At 39.9% G+C, this 15317-nt stretch overlaps 1 protein-coding gene across 1 annotated transcript in view; it reads right to left on the bottom strand.

Annotated features, from left to right (window-relative positions):
* Window positions 1–15317, bottom strand: part of syt6a (synaptotagmin VIa) — a gene marked incomplete at its 5' end in the record, with an annotated part of 55192 nt that overhangs the window by 9507 nt on the left and 30368 nt on the right. The window contains 2 exons of the mRNA XM_079181950.1: window positions 397–955; window positions 2005–2398. Coding sequence (XP_079038076.1) covers window positions 397–955; window positions 2005–2398 — 953 coding nt within the window. The remainder of the gene's footprint in view (window positions 1–396; window positions 956–2004; window positions 2399–15317) is intronic.

Raw genomic sequence — 15317 nt, 5'->3', positions numbered from 1 at the left:
ACAAGTTTTAATTGTAGAATGTATATTCTACATGCACCGTATACCTAATGTCACTTTTGTCCTGTGACATGCCAGATAAAGTTTATTCAAACAAGACGGCTGTGTCTTTAACAATGTGGACTAAAAAGAGAGAAAAGCCGCATTACCTTGTGTAATTCTATTATGAGCAAAAAGTAAGTTGCAGAAAATGTATTTTTAAATCCCAGGACTCGGTCAAAATTGTATTTTTTGCAACAAATTGTAAAGTAATACGCTAATATAAAAAAAAATTCCAGTGGACATGACCGCAGTGTACTCATAAGTTGCTTTGACCCTGGTCTCACATACTGTAGATTGTAACAATTAGTCATTTGATAGGGAATCTAGAAGAAATAGAAAAGGGGAATATATTCTTACACTGGTGGCATATTGGATTTCCCTCCATATGTTCGTCTCCCTGGAGAGGTCCGATGTCTCAAACAAGTTGTCCAGCACCACCTCACCGATCATATCATGCCTTGAAAACCGGTCAAAGTCAAAGACGCTCATATGGAGCTTCCTGATTGCTAGCTCATCGTAAGGCACGGGAAACTGGAAGCTCTCATCGAATGTGGGGTTGAGCGTCTTCCGGTGGACGCGGGTCTGGAACTTCTTGCGGTCGGGCAGCAGGTAGACCTTCACGTAAGGGTCAGAAGTGCCACATAAGTCCTTGGCAGGTAGGTCTGCTGCCCTGAGGATGTTGACTATGAGGGCCTCGTTTTCGTAGTCGTACTTGAGAGAGAAGTTAATCCTGCCACAGTTTTTGCTGCTGCCATTCTTGGATGAATCCTCTGATTCCGGGGCCTTCTGTTGGTAGAGCTCTGGCTGAATACGGCCGATGCTGGTTGACTTTTCATCGTCGACTACGTAGTCATTTCCCAGGTCTAGACTGCATACCTGCATCTGCCTGGGCAGGTGTCTTTTGAAGGAATTGTGCCTGCAGGGACAGAAAAGAAGAAAGAAAGGAAGAGTGAGAGGCAGGGAATGACTTGTGGGATGTTTTGAAGACGAGCAGGAAAACCCTCAACTTGGAGGTTTTGAAATTCGAGGGAAGGAGGTTTTGAATGCAAATGCCTAGACACACCAAGCTGACCTCTAAGAGCTAGCACTGACAAAGGGTGATGGATTGTGTCACCTCTATCACCTGACTTCTTCCACTAAAGTTGCAATCGATCAAAGACAACAGCTAACGGCTTGCTAAGTTATTTCCTGTGTGGATGGGAAAAAAACGAGTGGCCTGTGGCTGGTGTTCATATTGTTTTCTTTTAAATGGATGAAAACAATTTTCCTAGACAACTAGCGTACTATTCTCATGACAGTGTTGAACTGCTGTTATATGCTTGGAATACCGATTGAGAACAATGTGAAGATAAAACTGTCCTAAATGTATGAAATAATAGCAAGAGCACCAGGGGATGACCAATGCTTTGCTGTGTCAGGACCCTAAATTTCAATTTTTCTGCTTTATTCTAAGGACAAATAAGTGTGCTTTTTTTAAAGTCTAGCTGCATATTAAGCAGAATGGACTCCAGATGTCCACTTATTAACATGATGAAAACGTGCAGTTCTGCTAGTATTACTACAGCAAAATAGTTTTTTTCTCCCCTCTGTTCTATTAATTCTCATCCCATATAATTAGCCTTACCATTATGACTTACAAAGAGATGCCTATGAGGCACCCACAATCTACAATATTTAATATAATTAACTTTTTTGATACCATATTGCTGAGATGTCAGATTTCTACCCTCATTAGTGGTGCATTAAATGTATTTCGTGCCTACTTACTTCAAAATGTCCGAGCAGTGAGGCGCTTTTTCATTTGCATATTTTTTCTTTATTTGATTTTGGATTAATGGACCTTTTTGTACCGCATGTCTTTGTGTCATAAACTCTGTCCATGTCAGCATGCATATATGTATCTCTAAGCATATTTACACACCAATAACCTCAGCACAGAGTCTTAAATGCATGTATATGACTAACCGAGTGGAGGAAGCCGGCTCAGTGGTTTGCCTCTGCATGCGTTGCGTGCGGCGCAGGAAGTGCTCCCTCATGGAGAGCTGCACATCGGTGGGGATGTCGGGAGATGTATGGCTTATCTTTACAGCTGCCTCCAGGAAACCCATTGAACCCATGGGGTCCTTCACCTTCTCTGTCGCCATGGTGACCACCGGTGGCTGCTGGGGGCTGGGCAGACGGAGAGGCGACTGGAGCGGGCGGTCCTCTGGGTCACAGGCCGGGGCGAGGGACGGACTGGGGAAATGGGCCTTGGTTCGCCGAGGCACACGGCACAGCTTCCAAGAGATGAATGTAAGAAGGCCCAGCAGAGCCAGGCCGCAGACCACAAACACACCGAGGAAGAGGCCAAAAGAAGCGCCTGGTGGCGAGCCACAGGAACCCGAAATAGAGGATCACACAATATGGACAAACAGATGGTGATAACAAGGGTGAGAGAGGAGAGAAAGAGAGAGACGGTCTGTTAGGACATGATTCGTATGGTGCTATATATCGGTGGGTTCTATATAAGGACAGCGAGACAAGTATACTGGGAGATGTGTTTCATAAATATTTGAGTAACTTCCATTAGTCTTCAGTTCAGCCCAGGGATAAGGAAATCATATTTATGTAAACCGAACTGAAATGTGACTATGCACTCATGCACACAGACGAAGATGATTTTCCATGACATTAGAGGGAAAAGTAATTATAGTCTGGCAAATACTAAGAACAAAAAACACGTAATCGATTTGATTTAGCCAAAGAATACACGGGAATAAAACCAAGGTGTCAGGCACCTTCCTTTATGGATTTTTTTTTACCATGAAACAGATAACAGGAACAGGGCACAGTCAACCTTATTTATTTTCCAGCATTTTGATTATGCTTCCTGGGGAAAGAGCAGCTTACAAAGACCTGGTGACGAACCAAGAATGCTGACAAGCACTCTCCACAGGGACCGAAGGGGAAAAGAAACAAATACAGCCCTGTATCTCTGGGTTTTGCATTTTGCAAAACCTGCCAGAGTTGCTCCTTTTTTTAATTTAAAGTCTTTGTATATCCCCACCCGATACGTGGCACATTTGACACGCTTTCCGGCCGGGATTCAATTCAATTCTCTTACATTTTTTGGGAGCATTTCATTTCCACGCACCCTGATTGCTCGAATTTATCTACAGTAACTCACACTGAGCAGCAGCTCTGTGGCCTCTCAGAGGATGCCTCAACTCCTGTCTGCACAGAACACTCCAGAGATAGCAGGAAGCTGCTTCAGGGCACATTGAATTAGCTCTTTTCTAATATTTACTCGGCTCAAGCTTAACTCACTTCAGCAAAATATGAGCATCGACAAGCGCTGAAACCTGCAGGTGGGGTTAGGTTTGTAGAGAAAACGTGATTTATTACATATGTGGAAAACCAGGTAAAGGATTACAATTCTCCACTTAAACTGCTTTGCTTTAAAATTAGATTAAAATATTTAATCGCATCGCTTAAAAGATTAAATCAGTAGTTCTGTCTTATGACACCTTGCCAAAAAGGTCTCGTTGAGGTCCCTCGTCATATTTCAAATGTCTATGAGTTGTTCACCAAAGAGACATTTCTCCTCTAAACCTCTCAGATGGTTTTATTTAAATCCAGCTTGAGGCCAAATGAAGTATGAAGTATGTATCATTTTATATATAATATTTCACAAAAAAGGGTGATCAAAAGTAAAAGTACTCAATGGCGCCACTATTGCCACTGATATTATTATAAGCAAAACATACACTATTTGCCTTTGAAATGTAGTGAAGCAGAAGTATAACAATAATTCTACCTCCTAGTTTTTGATGTCAAATTATCTTAAAATTCTAAATAACTCACTTACAATAATAGTTGTCTGACAACCATTCATTGCTTTTGTCTCTAAATTATAGTTCATCAAAATATTACAGAAAGACTATCATTTACCACCTTTTGTCCCCACGATTTAAGAGCTTTGATGTTTAAAAATTCAAACTAAATGGAGTGTCCACCGAGAGGAATTTATAGCTTAGCCAAGCGGTGGACAGGATTTCATGTCTGGAGGATTTATGCCTGAGGAGGATTTCTCAGCTGTCCACAGCTCTGGCCTCTCTATGTCATCTGAAATTTCACACAGCTCCCCACAAAGCTTCCTCTTGACTGGACTGTCGCTCGCAGAGTCTTCATCCGCCGTCACGGCAAATTGAAGTAGATCCTGCGCTGTGGTACTGAAATACGAATGCCCGTGGTGACAATCTTTCGCTACAAAATCCGTTGACAGGCCAAAAATGTGTATTTGAGTGTATGACTTTGGCTTGTTTGGCTTTTTACACTTCAGCGGCACCGCTCCAAGTAAAGAATCCACTGAAACGGCGGTTTTTCAAAGTTTGACACTAGGGGTCCCCCCCAGACAAATTCAAGACAATTCTTTGTCTTCCTTCTATTTGGTAGATTAATATGCTATAACTATAACCCTAATACTTTAAGGGATTGAAACAGAGAGTATAATGTTGCAATGAATTCAGTGGGTTATGCTGAGAGCGACGTAGCTTAAACAATGATTAAATTAGCTGTTAGCAGTTTCTGTTCCTAATATATCCAGGAATATACAGAAAACTATCACTTGATTATTTTAATACTGAAGGAAATTTTGACATGTGATCTCAGGCTAGTAGTCCTAAAATAACAAGTAGCAGCTTTTCTAATATTCCTAAGCAGATTTATGAATGTTTGTTCGCAATGGAAATTGGGATAATGACGTCCACCAAAAGAGTACGTTGAGTTATGACTCAGAGAAGCAGTGCAAATTTGAAGGTAAATTGCGGCAAGCGGGCGCTAAGGGTTTTTAAAGTACTATGATTCTGTGTCACAGCATCTGCTGCAGAGCCAACTGCTGATTGTGTTGGTAAACGGGTCAAATCAGTGGGCCAGTAACCAGCTTCCTGTTGTTTTTAGAAAATCGGCAGCATGCATGTGTCTCTTTCACCTCGTGCAGTATTTGTGCGTGAAGGGAAGCTCGCAGTCATTCAACCTCTGCCCAAAAGTAGCACTAAAATGAGTGTGAGCAGTCACTTTTTTTTTTTTTTTTACTTTTGCCTTAATTGATAAAAGTATAAAAAGAAGTATAAACCATGATTAGTATTTCTGCCTCATGATGGTTTCTAAAATAATATCAACCGCTGTCATCAGTCTAGTCTGGTGTGATAAGGTTAATGAGAGAACTCCAGCACTGCGATGCCTACATTATTTCTACCATAATGACTGCAAAAATAGAAGTGTTAATATCTCAGTCTTTTTCCTACCTTCTAGTGTTGCGAAGGCGAAACATACTGTATGCAGAAAGCTAATGATGCAGAGATAGTGAGACAGAACACGAGAGGCATGAATGTAAGGGAAACAGAGAGTTATTGAGAAGCCATTGTTCTTCCTCTCCAGACAGATGGGTAATGGAGCAGAGCTGTGTGAACATATTACTCCCTCTGGATCTGACAGCGTGAGACTCGACTGACCTCAGGGTTTAGCACACTATTAATGATCACACCCACGCCATGAGTGTGGACTACCACTATCCTGCAGTCAATCAGAAGGGTATTTTTGGTTCCTTTTCATGTTGAAAAACCCCTTTAACAATCCATTCTTCGCAGGCTGACTCCTCCAGGTGGGTTTTAGGGCCAGGTGCAAAGGGCAAGGAAGTGAGGCACCGCTGCGAGAAAGACGCGTTTCAATTTCTAAAAATAAAAACGTCCAGGTATTGACCTCTGAGCTGGGTGCCTTGCGTGGATGCAGAGACAGCTCCAGCGCTTTAAAAAACGTTGTGGCACGCTTACCCTTTCCCACAACCACATACAGTTCTGCAGCAAGCAACCGGTGGCTCTACTCGCCCCGCTGCCGCTTTGTATGTTTCAATTGGCTCTCTGTTTGATTCAGTTATGAAGTTACTCCTTCACGCTGCTAGTCTCACCACAATGCGGCTGGGCTCGACATTATCAGGTGTTTCTCAGGGTGCACAAATTGAATCAAGGTTTGTTTTGAAGTCGAGGCGAAGAGCAAAGCGAAGCCTGGGGACTTTTCTTTTTTTTTTCGTCATGGGCTATTAAATCTAACCTGGTTTCCATAGTAACCCGGTCATTAGAGAGGATATGCACTCTCTCTGTTTGCTGTTATGAATTGATTTATCTTGGGTAGAAAAAAAATCCATTCTACTGAAGATGGTACATCTTAGCACCAAAGCTGTGGAATGCTCCGCCTGCACCCCTACTGTGTCTGTGAACTCATTCAGAAAATCAGCTCAAGACACAAGACTGGCGTTTGGGTAACAACTCGTGTCCTAGGCCTGCTTTTAAACCATGTTTTACATTTGTACTTTCTATTTGTGTGTATTTGAATGTAAATTATTGGCCCTTATATGGTCACATTGTGCTTTTCATGTTTGTAATTCTACTCATGTTAAGCACTTTGTGACTGTCTGTGAAAAGCACGTTATAATTATATTTTACTTACTTACTTACTTACATAGAGACGTCAAAATGCTGTTTGTGTTGAGTTTTACTCAAGCACACACTTTATAGGCTTTGATACTCTAAGATGAAGGCTGTGGTTTCATTGTCATATTGTATAAGGAACTGTAGGGAAATTATTAGAGTGGAGGATTATGTAATTTGTCTTTTATTGTTTGTAGATTTCTTGAAATCAATCAAAGATGTTAAACGGTATAACTGGGTACTCGTTGCCCCAACCAACAGTCATTCCAACCTTCATCCGTGAGAAGAATTAATGTGAAATGTACCAAAACAAAAGTGAGTCATGAAGAGAATAGAATTCACCATGTTGCTACTGTATATGTTTTCATTAAGTTGAGACAATTGCTAATTCAATTTTTTAGGTACAGTATAAAAACAAGGAGTGACCTAAAGTGCTTTCCAGTTGAGCCAAATGGGTTAGGATCTGCCTCTGTACAGGTATAATAATTAGAGAGATGGAAAATAAAACAATAATATAGAGATACAACAGATGGGAAGTTAAGAGAAATAGAAATAAAAACAACTGACTAAAACCGAAGAGGATATAGATAACAGATATATAAGTTAAGACTTTTTTTTTTTTTTTTTTTTAATCAAATTTATTTAAAAGGGACCATGTACAGTTTAAACATAAATGTCTCCATTTGATGCACTGTACCAGATTATAGCTTAAGCTAATTTGCATCTGCAGTCCCTTGGCAGGCCAAACAAGGACAGGACAATAACACAGTAAAAGGAAAAGACATAATACAAAGATATACCATAAAAAACATAGACACTACACACAAATAACATAAAAAAATAATGTTTGTCAATAAAATCAAGTCAGAAAGACCACAAGAATTGAGGTCAGTGTGTGCAGTGTTGTACAGCTTTTAAAATACCTTTTAAGTTGGATTTAAAAGTGCTAATAGAGCTTTGACAAAACCCATCATCTTTGGTTTTGAGTCATGAGTGAAGCACTGAGAGGAGTTGTGAGGATGACCTGAGCTACCTGGGGGCAGAATATGGGGTGGTCCAGAGTCTAAGCTGATAAAAGCTGCCCATTACAACAATGAATTCAGTGTTCAAGAAGATTTTTAACTTCATTTTGCAAATTTGCAGACAGGGGCCAAAGTGCTGAGCTGGTGAAAGAGCTAGGAGGGCCACACATTATACTTCAGTTTTGTTTTTCATTCACTTGAAGGGAAGTTCCTCGCCATCCAAAATGTTATGTACTCTATGGCTTGTGTCCAAATAGTTTTTTTCCGAGCACCAGCATCTCTTTTTAATTGTTCTCAATGAGGAGAGAGTGAATGCAGCTGCATGCGGCCGCCTAGAGAAAAGGCGCTGCACCCAGTGTCCTCATAACAAAGACGGAAAAGCCCATTTGTGGGAACAAAATAGCTTAAAACAATAAAAAAGTTTACTGGTGACAGAGTTTTCTGCCAAGTCACAGACTATCAGTGTTAGCATTAGCTTTTGCTAGCTAGCTTCAGAAGACAACATCTGTTGTCATCGGCTAGAAAGGGGTAGCCTGCTTTAATTTACTTCTGTGTGAAAGAAAAATTACATTAAACGTCAATGGTAATTCTGCAACTGTTATTGTTGCATGTGCCATGCGAGGCCAGAATTCTTCTGCTGAATGAACCCTAATAATTTCCATACAGTCCCTAACGGCCTCTCAATGATCAATAGGAATAAAACCACTGCTTTGGCGTGCACTGTCTGCTTCATCTACCTTAAGGCCAATGTCTTAGGACGGTGGTGAGTGCTGGTGCCGTCTCTGCCCTGTAGCCCACAATTACTCATGCTCTCTGCGTGTCACACATGACGTCCGATATTTCTACAGGGAAAAGAAAAGGGCTCCAAAAATCATGCAAATGTGGGCGAGCAACAATTTCTGACGAGAAAGTCCAAATAACTTTCTGTGATTTTTATTCCTTGTGACATTAACATTTTTAACATATTAATATCTTCCCAAAGCATACACAGATATACTTTCTTTTCCTTCGAGCACATTTGTGCAACGGTGGTAATGGATAAATTGCAAATGTAAAAGTAATTGCAGCCTTCAACATTTAAGTGTAAGAGGATCATGTGCAGTTGACTTATTAATAGTTACAATTTCCAGAGAAAATTAAACTGGCTCTGGAAAAGTATTTAGACAACGAGCAATGACATTTTATGAAATTGGAAAAAAGCATTGACTTTACACAACTGCTTTCAGAATAAAGAAGGCTTTTACTACAATCTCATTTAATTGTAAACGTTTCCAGAACACACTTGTTTCAAAGCTGTCAGCGATGCACTGTCTTCTTTCCCTAAAGGGGGATATAATGCGCTCTAATCTTGATGTGGGTAACCCAGCCATTTTTGGATTTCTGTTTCCCATGGTGTCTTTTTCAGAGCAATCATAAAATCCCATAATCCCCCAGATCCCCAAATCCTAAAGCCCCACCACATGCAAAGAGGAGTTTAGACGGCAGCAGATCAGACGGAGGTGTGAAGAGGAATTGGAATCCATGGAGAGAAACATTAGACTTTTACACCACACCACAAAATATGTTATATGTATTGAGGATTTATCTAAATTAGGCTCAAAAGCATGTGTAAGTAATTATTCTGTCCAGAATATTTTGCATCTAATTACTCATCATTGATTGCTTTAAATTAAAGTTCATCTGTGTAGAAAAAGGGGCTGTAAACAAGTTTTAATGATTAAAATAGTGAGTAAACACTGAAAAGTAGCAGGGATGAATAACAATGTTTCTTCCAGCTTACTAAAAGTTCTATTTCATTATAGAGTAAACTTCCACTCAGATTACCCAGCTGTGTTGCCAACAAAGATAAAAGAGACAGAACCTTTTAAAGACTCAATAGATAATTTTTTTTATGTGAACTCAGCAGCCTTAAGCGAAAAAAGGGTATTGGGTACTACGTCAAATGCAACAGTTTGGGAGGATGAAAGTTTTCTTGCTCATGTTTATCAGCTCAACCATTCAGTCTGGTTGAAAGCTCCCACCTGCAAGGCCAAGATATACTGCCAAGTGAAAATATGTTCAAAACTAAAGCTGTCTTTTAGAGCAAGTTGGTGTTTTTGCCAACGCTTTTGTCAAAATGGGCGACAGAGATTGTCCACAAAACTGTCATGTTGAAAATGTTCAAACTCAGTGACAGCGGAAGGATGGAGGCACCCAGAAGGACAGATTTTGTTGCTGTAATGCAAAGTAATAACCATATTGAACTTTACTCAACCCAATGAATTAAAATATTGATGAACTAGAGTGCTGCAGGAATGAGTCCTAAAACCCGTAAATGATTTAGCTTTTTTGCACTTCCTGTTTCTGTCCATCTTTGTCTTCTAGTTTTTTGGTTAGATGTCCGAAATAAGGTCTACGATAGTTTAAGGTTTTGTTTTACGATATAAAAGGCGTCAGTAGCTACCCATCATTCGAATTGCTTTACGTGTCTTAGAACTGGTGGTTGCTAAGATGTGGCTGAATGAGACTTCAAAACGTCATCACACCAACTAGTCGGCCTTTACAGCCTGGTTTTGTGTCTTCACATGTTTATAGCCTGAACTTAGCTTCCCTGGCTCTGTCTAATGCTTTGTTCGCAGGAAACGCCAAGCAAATGTTTGCATTGCGTTACTCACGCTAGATTGACTTTGGGATCATTTGAGTTTATTCACGTTACCTCCATGTAGAGAACGTTTCATCAGTCGTGGCCGAAATAACCTGTTGCTGCTTTGTACATGTTGTGGAAGTACCAGATACCCCGGGAAACCAAACGTTGTTATTGTTTATAGACCGTATGAAATCGCAACGCTGATAGGCTTTCGCGACCCACGTGAATCAGGCGAAATTTGCATATTTGCGTCAGGATATCTATCTACATCTATAGCTGTAGATATTTCTATATCTATATATATTAATATATATATATATCTGTAACATGAGTTAAAGCCATTTTCTCACTAATACAAAGCCGTTAAAGTAATAATAACTTATAAAACATGCGAATGACCAAGTTAGATGATGCATGGCTTAACGTTGCTTTATCCTAACAGCCGCAATGCAGAAATTACTTTTAACATGGGTGCTTAATTTGATGTGACGACTACTGACAGAAACATGTTCCACGTGTTGCTAATCCTAATGCGAATATCATGCTTTAGTGGGGACAAAAAATAAACAGGACATGGCGCTATCTTCCTGCCGCTTGACGACGCGCTCCAGGCTGCTTTCACCTTTGGTTCGTTCATGGCAGTCGTACTGCTGTGATAAGCCATTTCCAATATAAAGAGTTTACAGAGCCCCACATTGTTGTGAGTCTGAAATACTTCCACACGTTATACGACTGTGGGTGAGGTTTTTTAGCTGCAGTTAGTTCTACGGGGAATGCATGCTCAGCCATTCTTATTATGCACCGCAGCACGTAATGCAAAATCGATATATTTTTGTAATTGATGACACTGATTACGTCAGTAGTCTTTATTGTGTATCTCTTTAATGAAGACTTTTTTTAGTCCTAAAATGTAATGATTCCTAATAAAGGACATTCTTAACCTCCGTTTCATGTTAGTCTTCAACTAACCAGAATCAAATGTGTCGTTCTGACTGCTTTATATTGACATTTTTTTAAATCAACTTGTTTTAAATCAATATTTCGTCACCCTAAAGGCCTACAGTATATACTCTGTTCCTTTTCTCTCCCACTGTCTCATCGCGTAATGACCTGAGTTCGCTAATTGACCTCAGAGGGTTCATACAATGTGCCAGCGCTCACACTCAATAATCCACCTCGGAGACACTTTCAGAAAGCTGTTATCTCCTCCACAAGTGTGAAGTTAATCAAAGTGCATTCTCTCTCACCCTACACATCGTCTAATCCTCCAAACGGTTCAATCCCTGTTGTCATCTATCCATTCAAGTTGGAATATTAAACTCACTACAAAAGTCTATTGACTTTGGCCAAAACACATTTTCTGTAGTGTCCAATTTGATGTGATTGGTGTGTTCTGCGGCCAATCAGAGGCCCCGAGGGAGCCTCCCCTGAGGCTGTGATTGTTGAGTTCAGTCCAGCATTAGCATCTGGTCCTATCACACAATTAACCTGCTTGTTGACCAGGAGCCCCTATCTCTGTCGCACAGCTTTCAGCCAGCCATGTTGCCTTTCCTCATGGGGGCTGTTTGCAGAGAGCAAATGTTGAAATAAATTGCAGAGCTTCAGACGCCTGCTCGAGAGAAAATAAGCATTAGAAAATAGAAAGATTTGGAGCTGTAGATGTTCTGCAGTTAACCTTACTTGTGAGAGCTATACTGCAAAATCAATCCATTACTCATTAGGACTAAGGCAAACCTCAAATTGAACATTGATTTACTACATTATCGCGCTAAATTAAACCATCTATCTCAAAGTTGTGTCCTTTTATGTTTAAAAAAAGTATTAACTGATTAACATTTAACTGCATTTAAAAAATCTATAATTTGCACCACCATCTGATAGATAAAAATGTGACTTATTGTAAAACAAATACACAGAATTGAAAACATTTTAATGGTAAATATGTGTTATATTATCAAATAAACACAATTAAATACAATATATTACAATATCAATGAAGATCAATGAGAATCCTTTGTATCCTTGGACACCAAACATATTACATTTTAAAATTCAGCTACAATAAATGTCAAAAACAGCAAACTACATCTAAGTTATTAAGGTTTTCCATCTTCTATTAGTCTTTTGCATCAGTAATGTAGGAAACAAGATTTAGAATTATGATTAATTTAGAAAAGTTATGTTACTTTGAACTTAATTTGTGCTGCATGTGCTTCATATGAAGTATAAATGAGTATTTCAAACTGTGCTTAGCCAGATCTTTTTGTAAAAATCATGTCTCAGTTCTTTTGCCCATGAGACGCTTTAGATTTGTCTTGTTTACCCAAATGAAAAAGCATCAGCTATGTGACTGGTGGGAAATCTACTTCTCCATCCTAAGGAAGTAAATAAAAAAAGGCATTAAACTTGCTTATTTATATCCTGACTCCTCAACAACAACAACAAGACAACTTCTGTCCAGGACATGGGTGGTATTCTACATCTTTCTGTCGGTGAATACCATGAACGGATCAAAAACAGCAATGACCATGGATTGTCTGTGTAGCTAAAGCCTGATTATATACTAAATATATTATATATTTAGTATTTCTCTGTGCCCTAGAGCTCCATTGTTGACTAGGGTTGGGTACCGAAACCCGGTGCCAATATGGAACCGGTACCTATACGACCGATACCTACCGGACCGAAACGCAACGCAGATTTCGGTGCTTCTTTTCGGTGCCTGAGCCGATTGAAATACTTTTTTTTAACACTACTCTGATGACTCCGTCCTGGCAGCAGGTAACGATAGCTACCGTTTGTATAGCTACAGCAGCTAGCTAGCCATCAACCTTTTAACAGAGAAAATGCCGAAAGGTAAATGGTCAAAAGTGTGGCTGTTTTTATTTTGAAAGTCCGTTGCTCACTGGCAGCGGTGGAGGAATGGAGACTACTGGACATCGCTGCGGTAAAGTTAGCAGACACTCAGGTCTCCGTGGTCAACTCAGCAGACACTTAGATGTTAGTGACCTATACGCTGAAATTCACGGTAAACGCATTCAAATGGCACAGATCGGGAGCGAGCGAAGGACTTTGAAAGTTAGCGGAAAGATTTAACGTGAGACAACATCCGGTTTCTTCAGAGGAACATCCGATTTTCAGAATAAGATGCCAACAAAGTATGAATTAAATTCACATTAAGTATAAAACATGCTACCTGCATCTCGTGAGTTAAAGGGAAAATACACCTACATTGTGCGTAAGTGTGTCTTTATTCTTTGATCGCTGGGTAACCATCATCACATGAGTTACAGCATTATATTGATGAACAGTAGAGCTGCATTCACATGCTCTGACTCATGAAAACACAACACACGCATTTTGGTGCTGAAACATGTTATTCCTGTTGCACAGCAGTGGAACGTTTCACATGACGTCACACACTGAGCACAGATAGTGAAGAGATATAACTGCTACTGTGTAAAGGGAATACTGCTGTTAAAAAGAACCTTATTTGTTTAAAGTGTTTGCAAACCAAATGTTATTGCACTTTTGTTCATATAGCAGTACTTTTAAAATAAAAGTGCACAATACACTACCTTTGAATTAATTATTGAACTTTGCCATAACAATGAGATTAATCGCAAAAATTCCATGCGATTAAAAATTGTAATCGTTGCCCAGCACTAATATGTATAGTATACTTTAAACAGTTAAATATATTGTTAAATTTGACTTGGCAATAAAAAAAGTATCTGTTCAGGCACCGTTTAGGCACCGGTATCGTTTTAAAAGTATCGTTTTAGCACCGGTATCGGAAAAAAACAAAACGATACCCATCCCTATTGTTGACCATAACTATTCTTAACACATCAATGAGCCGCACTGTAAAGTCACTAGGATAAACTCCGCTAATGATTTTCACATTCAGGAACATCTCCATCAAACGTCTTTTCTCACATGTCAATGTCGGAATAGATGGGGCGAGGGACAGTCCAGCTGATAGCGGTAATGCGACATTAATGGATGCTAACCCTTTACGTGCTTGCAATGTTACTGCTTTCATTCACAACACATCAATACTGGCATTTTCCCTGCAATGCTACTAGGTATTGAGGTGGGAATTTGCCGTTTTTTACTTATTTATTATACCTTTACTGTGTGATTACATATTTATTATACTTGTTGATACTTGATCTTGTTTTTCTTCTTATATCTCTTTTTTGTTCGTTTGCACTATCCACTATGCTGCTGTAATCCTGCAAATGTTTCCCGCTGTGGGAGTAATAAAGGATTATCTTATCTTGTATATGTATGTGTATGTACATCTACAATATAGCTAAAGTCAAGAAAGGATTGTTGGTAAGATTAAGCAACAAAAACATTTGGTTAAGTTTATGGAAGAATCGTGGTTAAGGTTAACTCCAGTCACGTGCATGGAAGTCGAACATGCTGCTTTTGTCGTAGCTACGTGTTCAGGGGCCCCTGGGAAGTTGTTTGGCCCCTATTGTGGTTACTTTATCAAACACCACCTTATTTAGAAAATGTACCATGTACATGAATCATCTTAATGGAAGTAAATCATGAGATGCAGAATCCTCCAATATGGGCTTACTTCCTATCAGGGTACTGGACTGAGACAAACACATCTGTTGAGCTTCATCCTTCCCTTCGCGCATTTGCGTTGGGTTCAGACAGAGCCCCCCTGAGCCACCTCTCCATTGCCGTTGCTCAGCTCAGCAGCCCTAACATGTCATTCCCCCATCCATCTGACAAGTGGTACTACTGCATCCGGCCTGATCCATCATCCGCTACAGCCTTGTCTCATCGTCGTCCCATCATTCTGTAGCTAATGAATTTTTACCGCGCTGCGAGCTATAAATATTATATCCAACATGAAGTCGTATGATTTGTTTCATATGTGATGTGGAGGAAAAGGAAATCATAAACCAGCACGAGTTAGAATCTCTATAATACAAGAACTCATGAGACCGGCTGGAGCAGGTGGGCTGCATGATGCTATCAAATAATAAAGGCTGAAAATGTCCAAAGGTGGGGAACTTTTTTATTGATTTAGTCCATGCTTCCTGCATGCCACTATATGGATGTTTTAATTTCCAGAGGCATCACAATAAAACCAACAGGCAGCAATCTGGCCCCTTGTAAAAATAGCTTAAGCTCATTTTC

Source organism: Pholis gunnellus (assembly GCF_910591455.1).
Source record: "Pholis gunnellus genome assembly, chromosome: 2".
Taxonomy (NCBI): domain Eukaryota; kingdom Metazoa; phylum Chordata; class Actinopteri; order Perciformes; family Pholidae; genus Pholis; species Pholis gunnellus.
The sequence above is the reverse complement of the archived record's forward strand: the minus strand, read 5'-3'. Positions and strand labels throughout refer to the sequence as shown.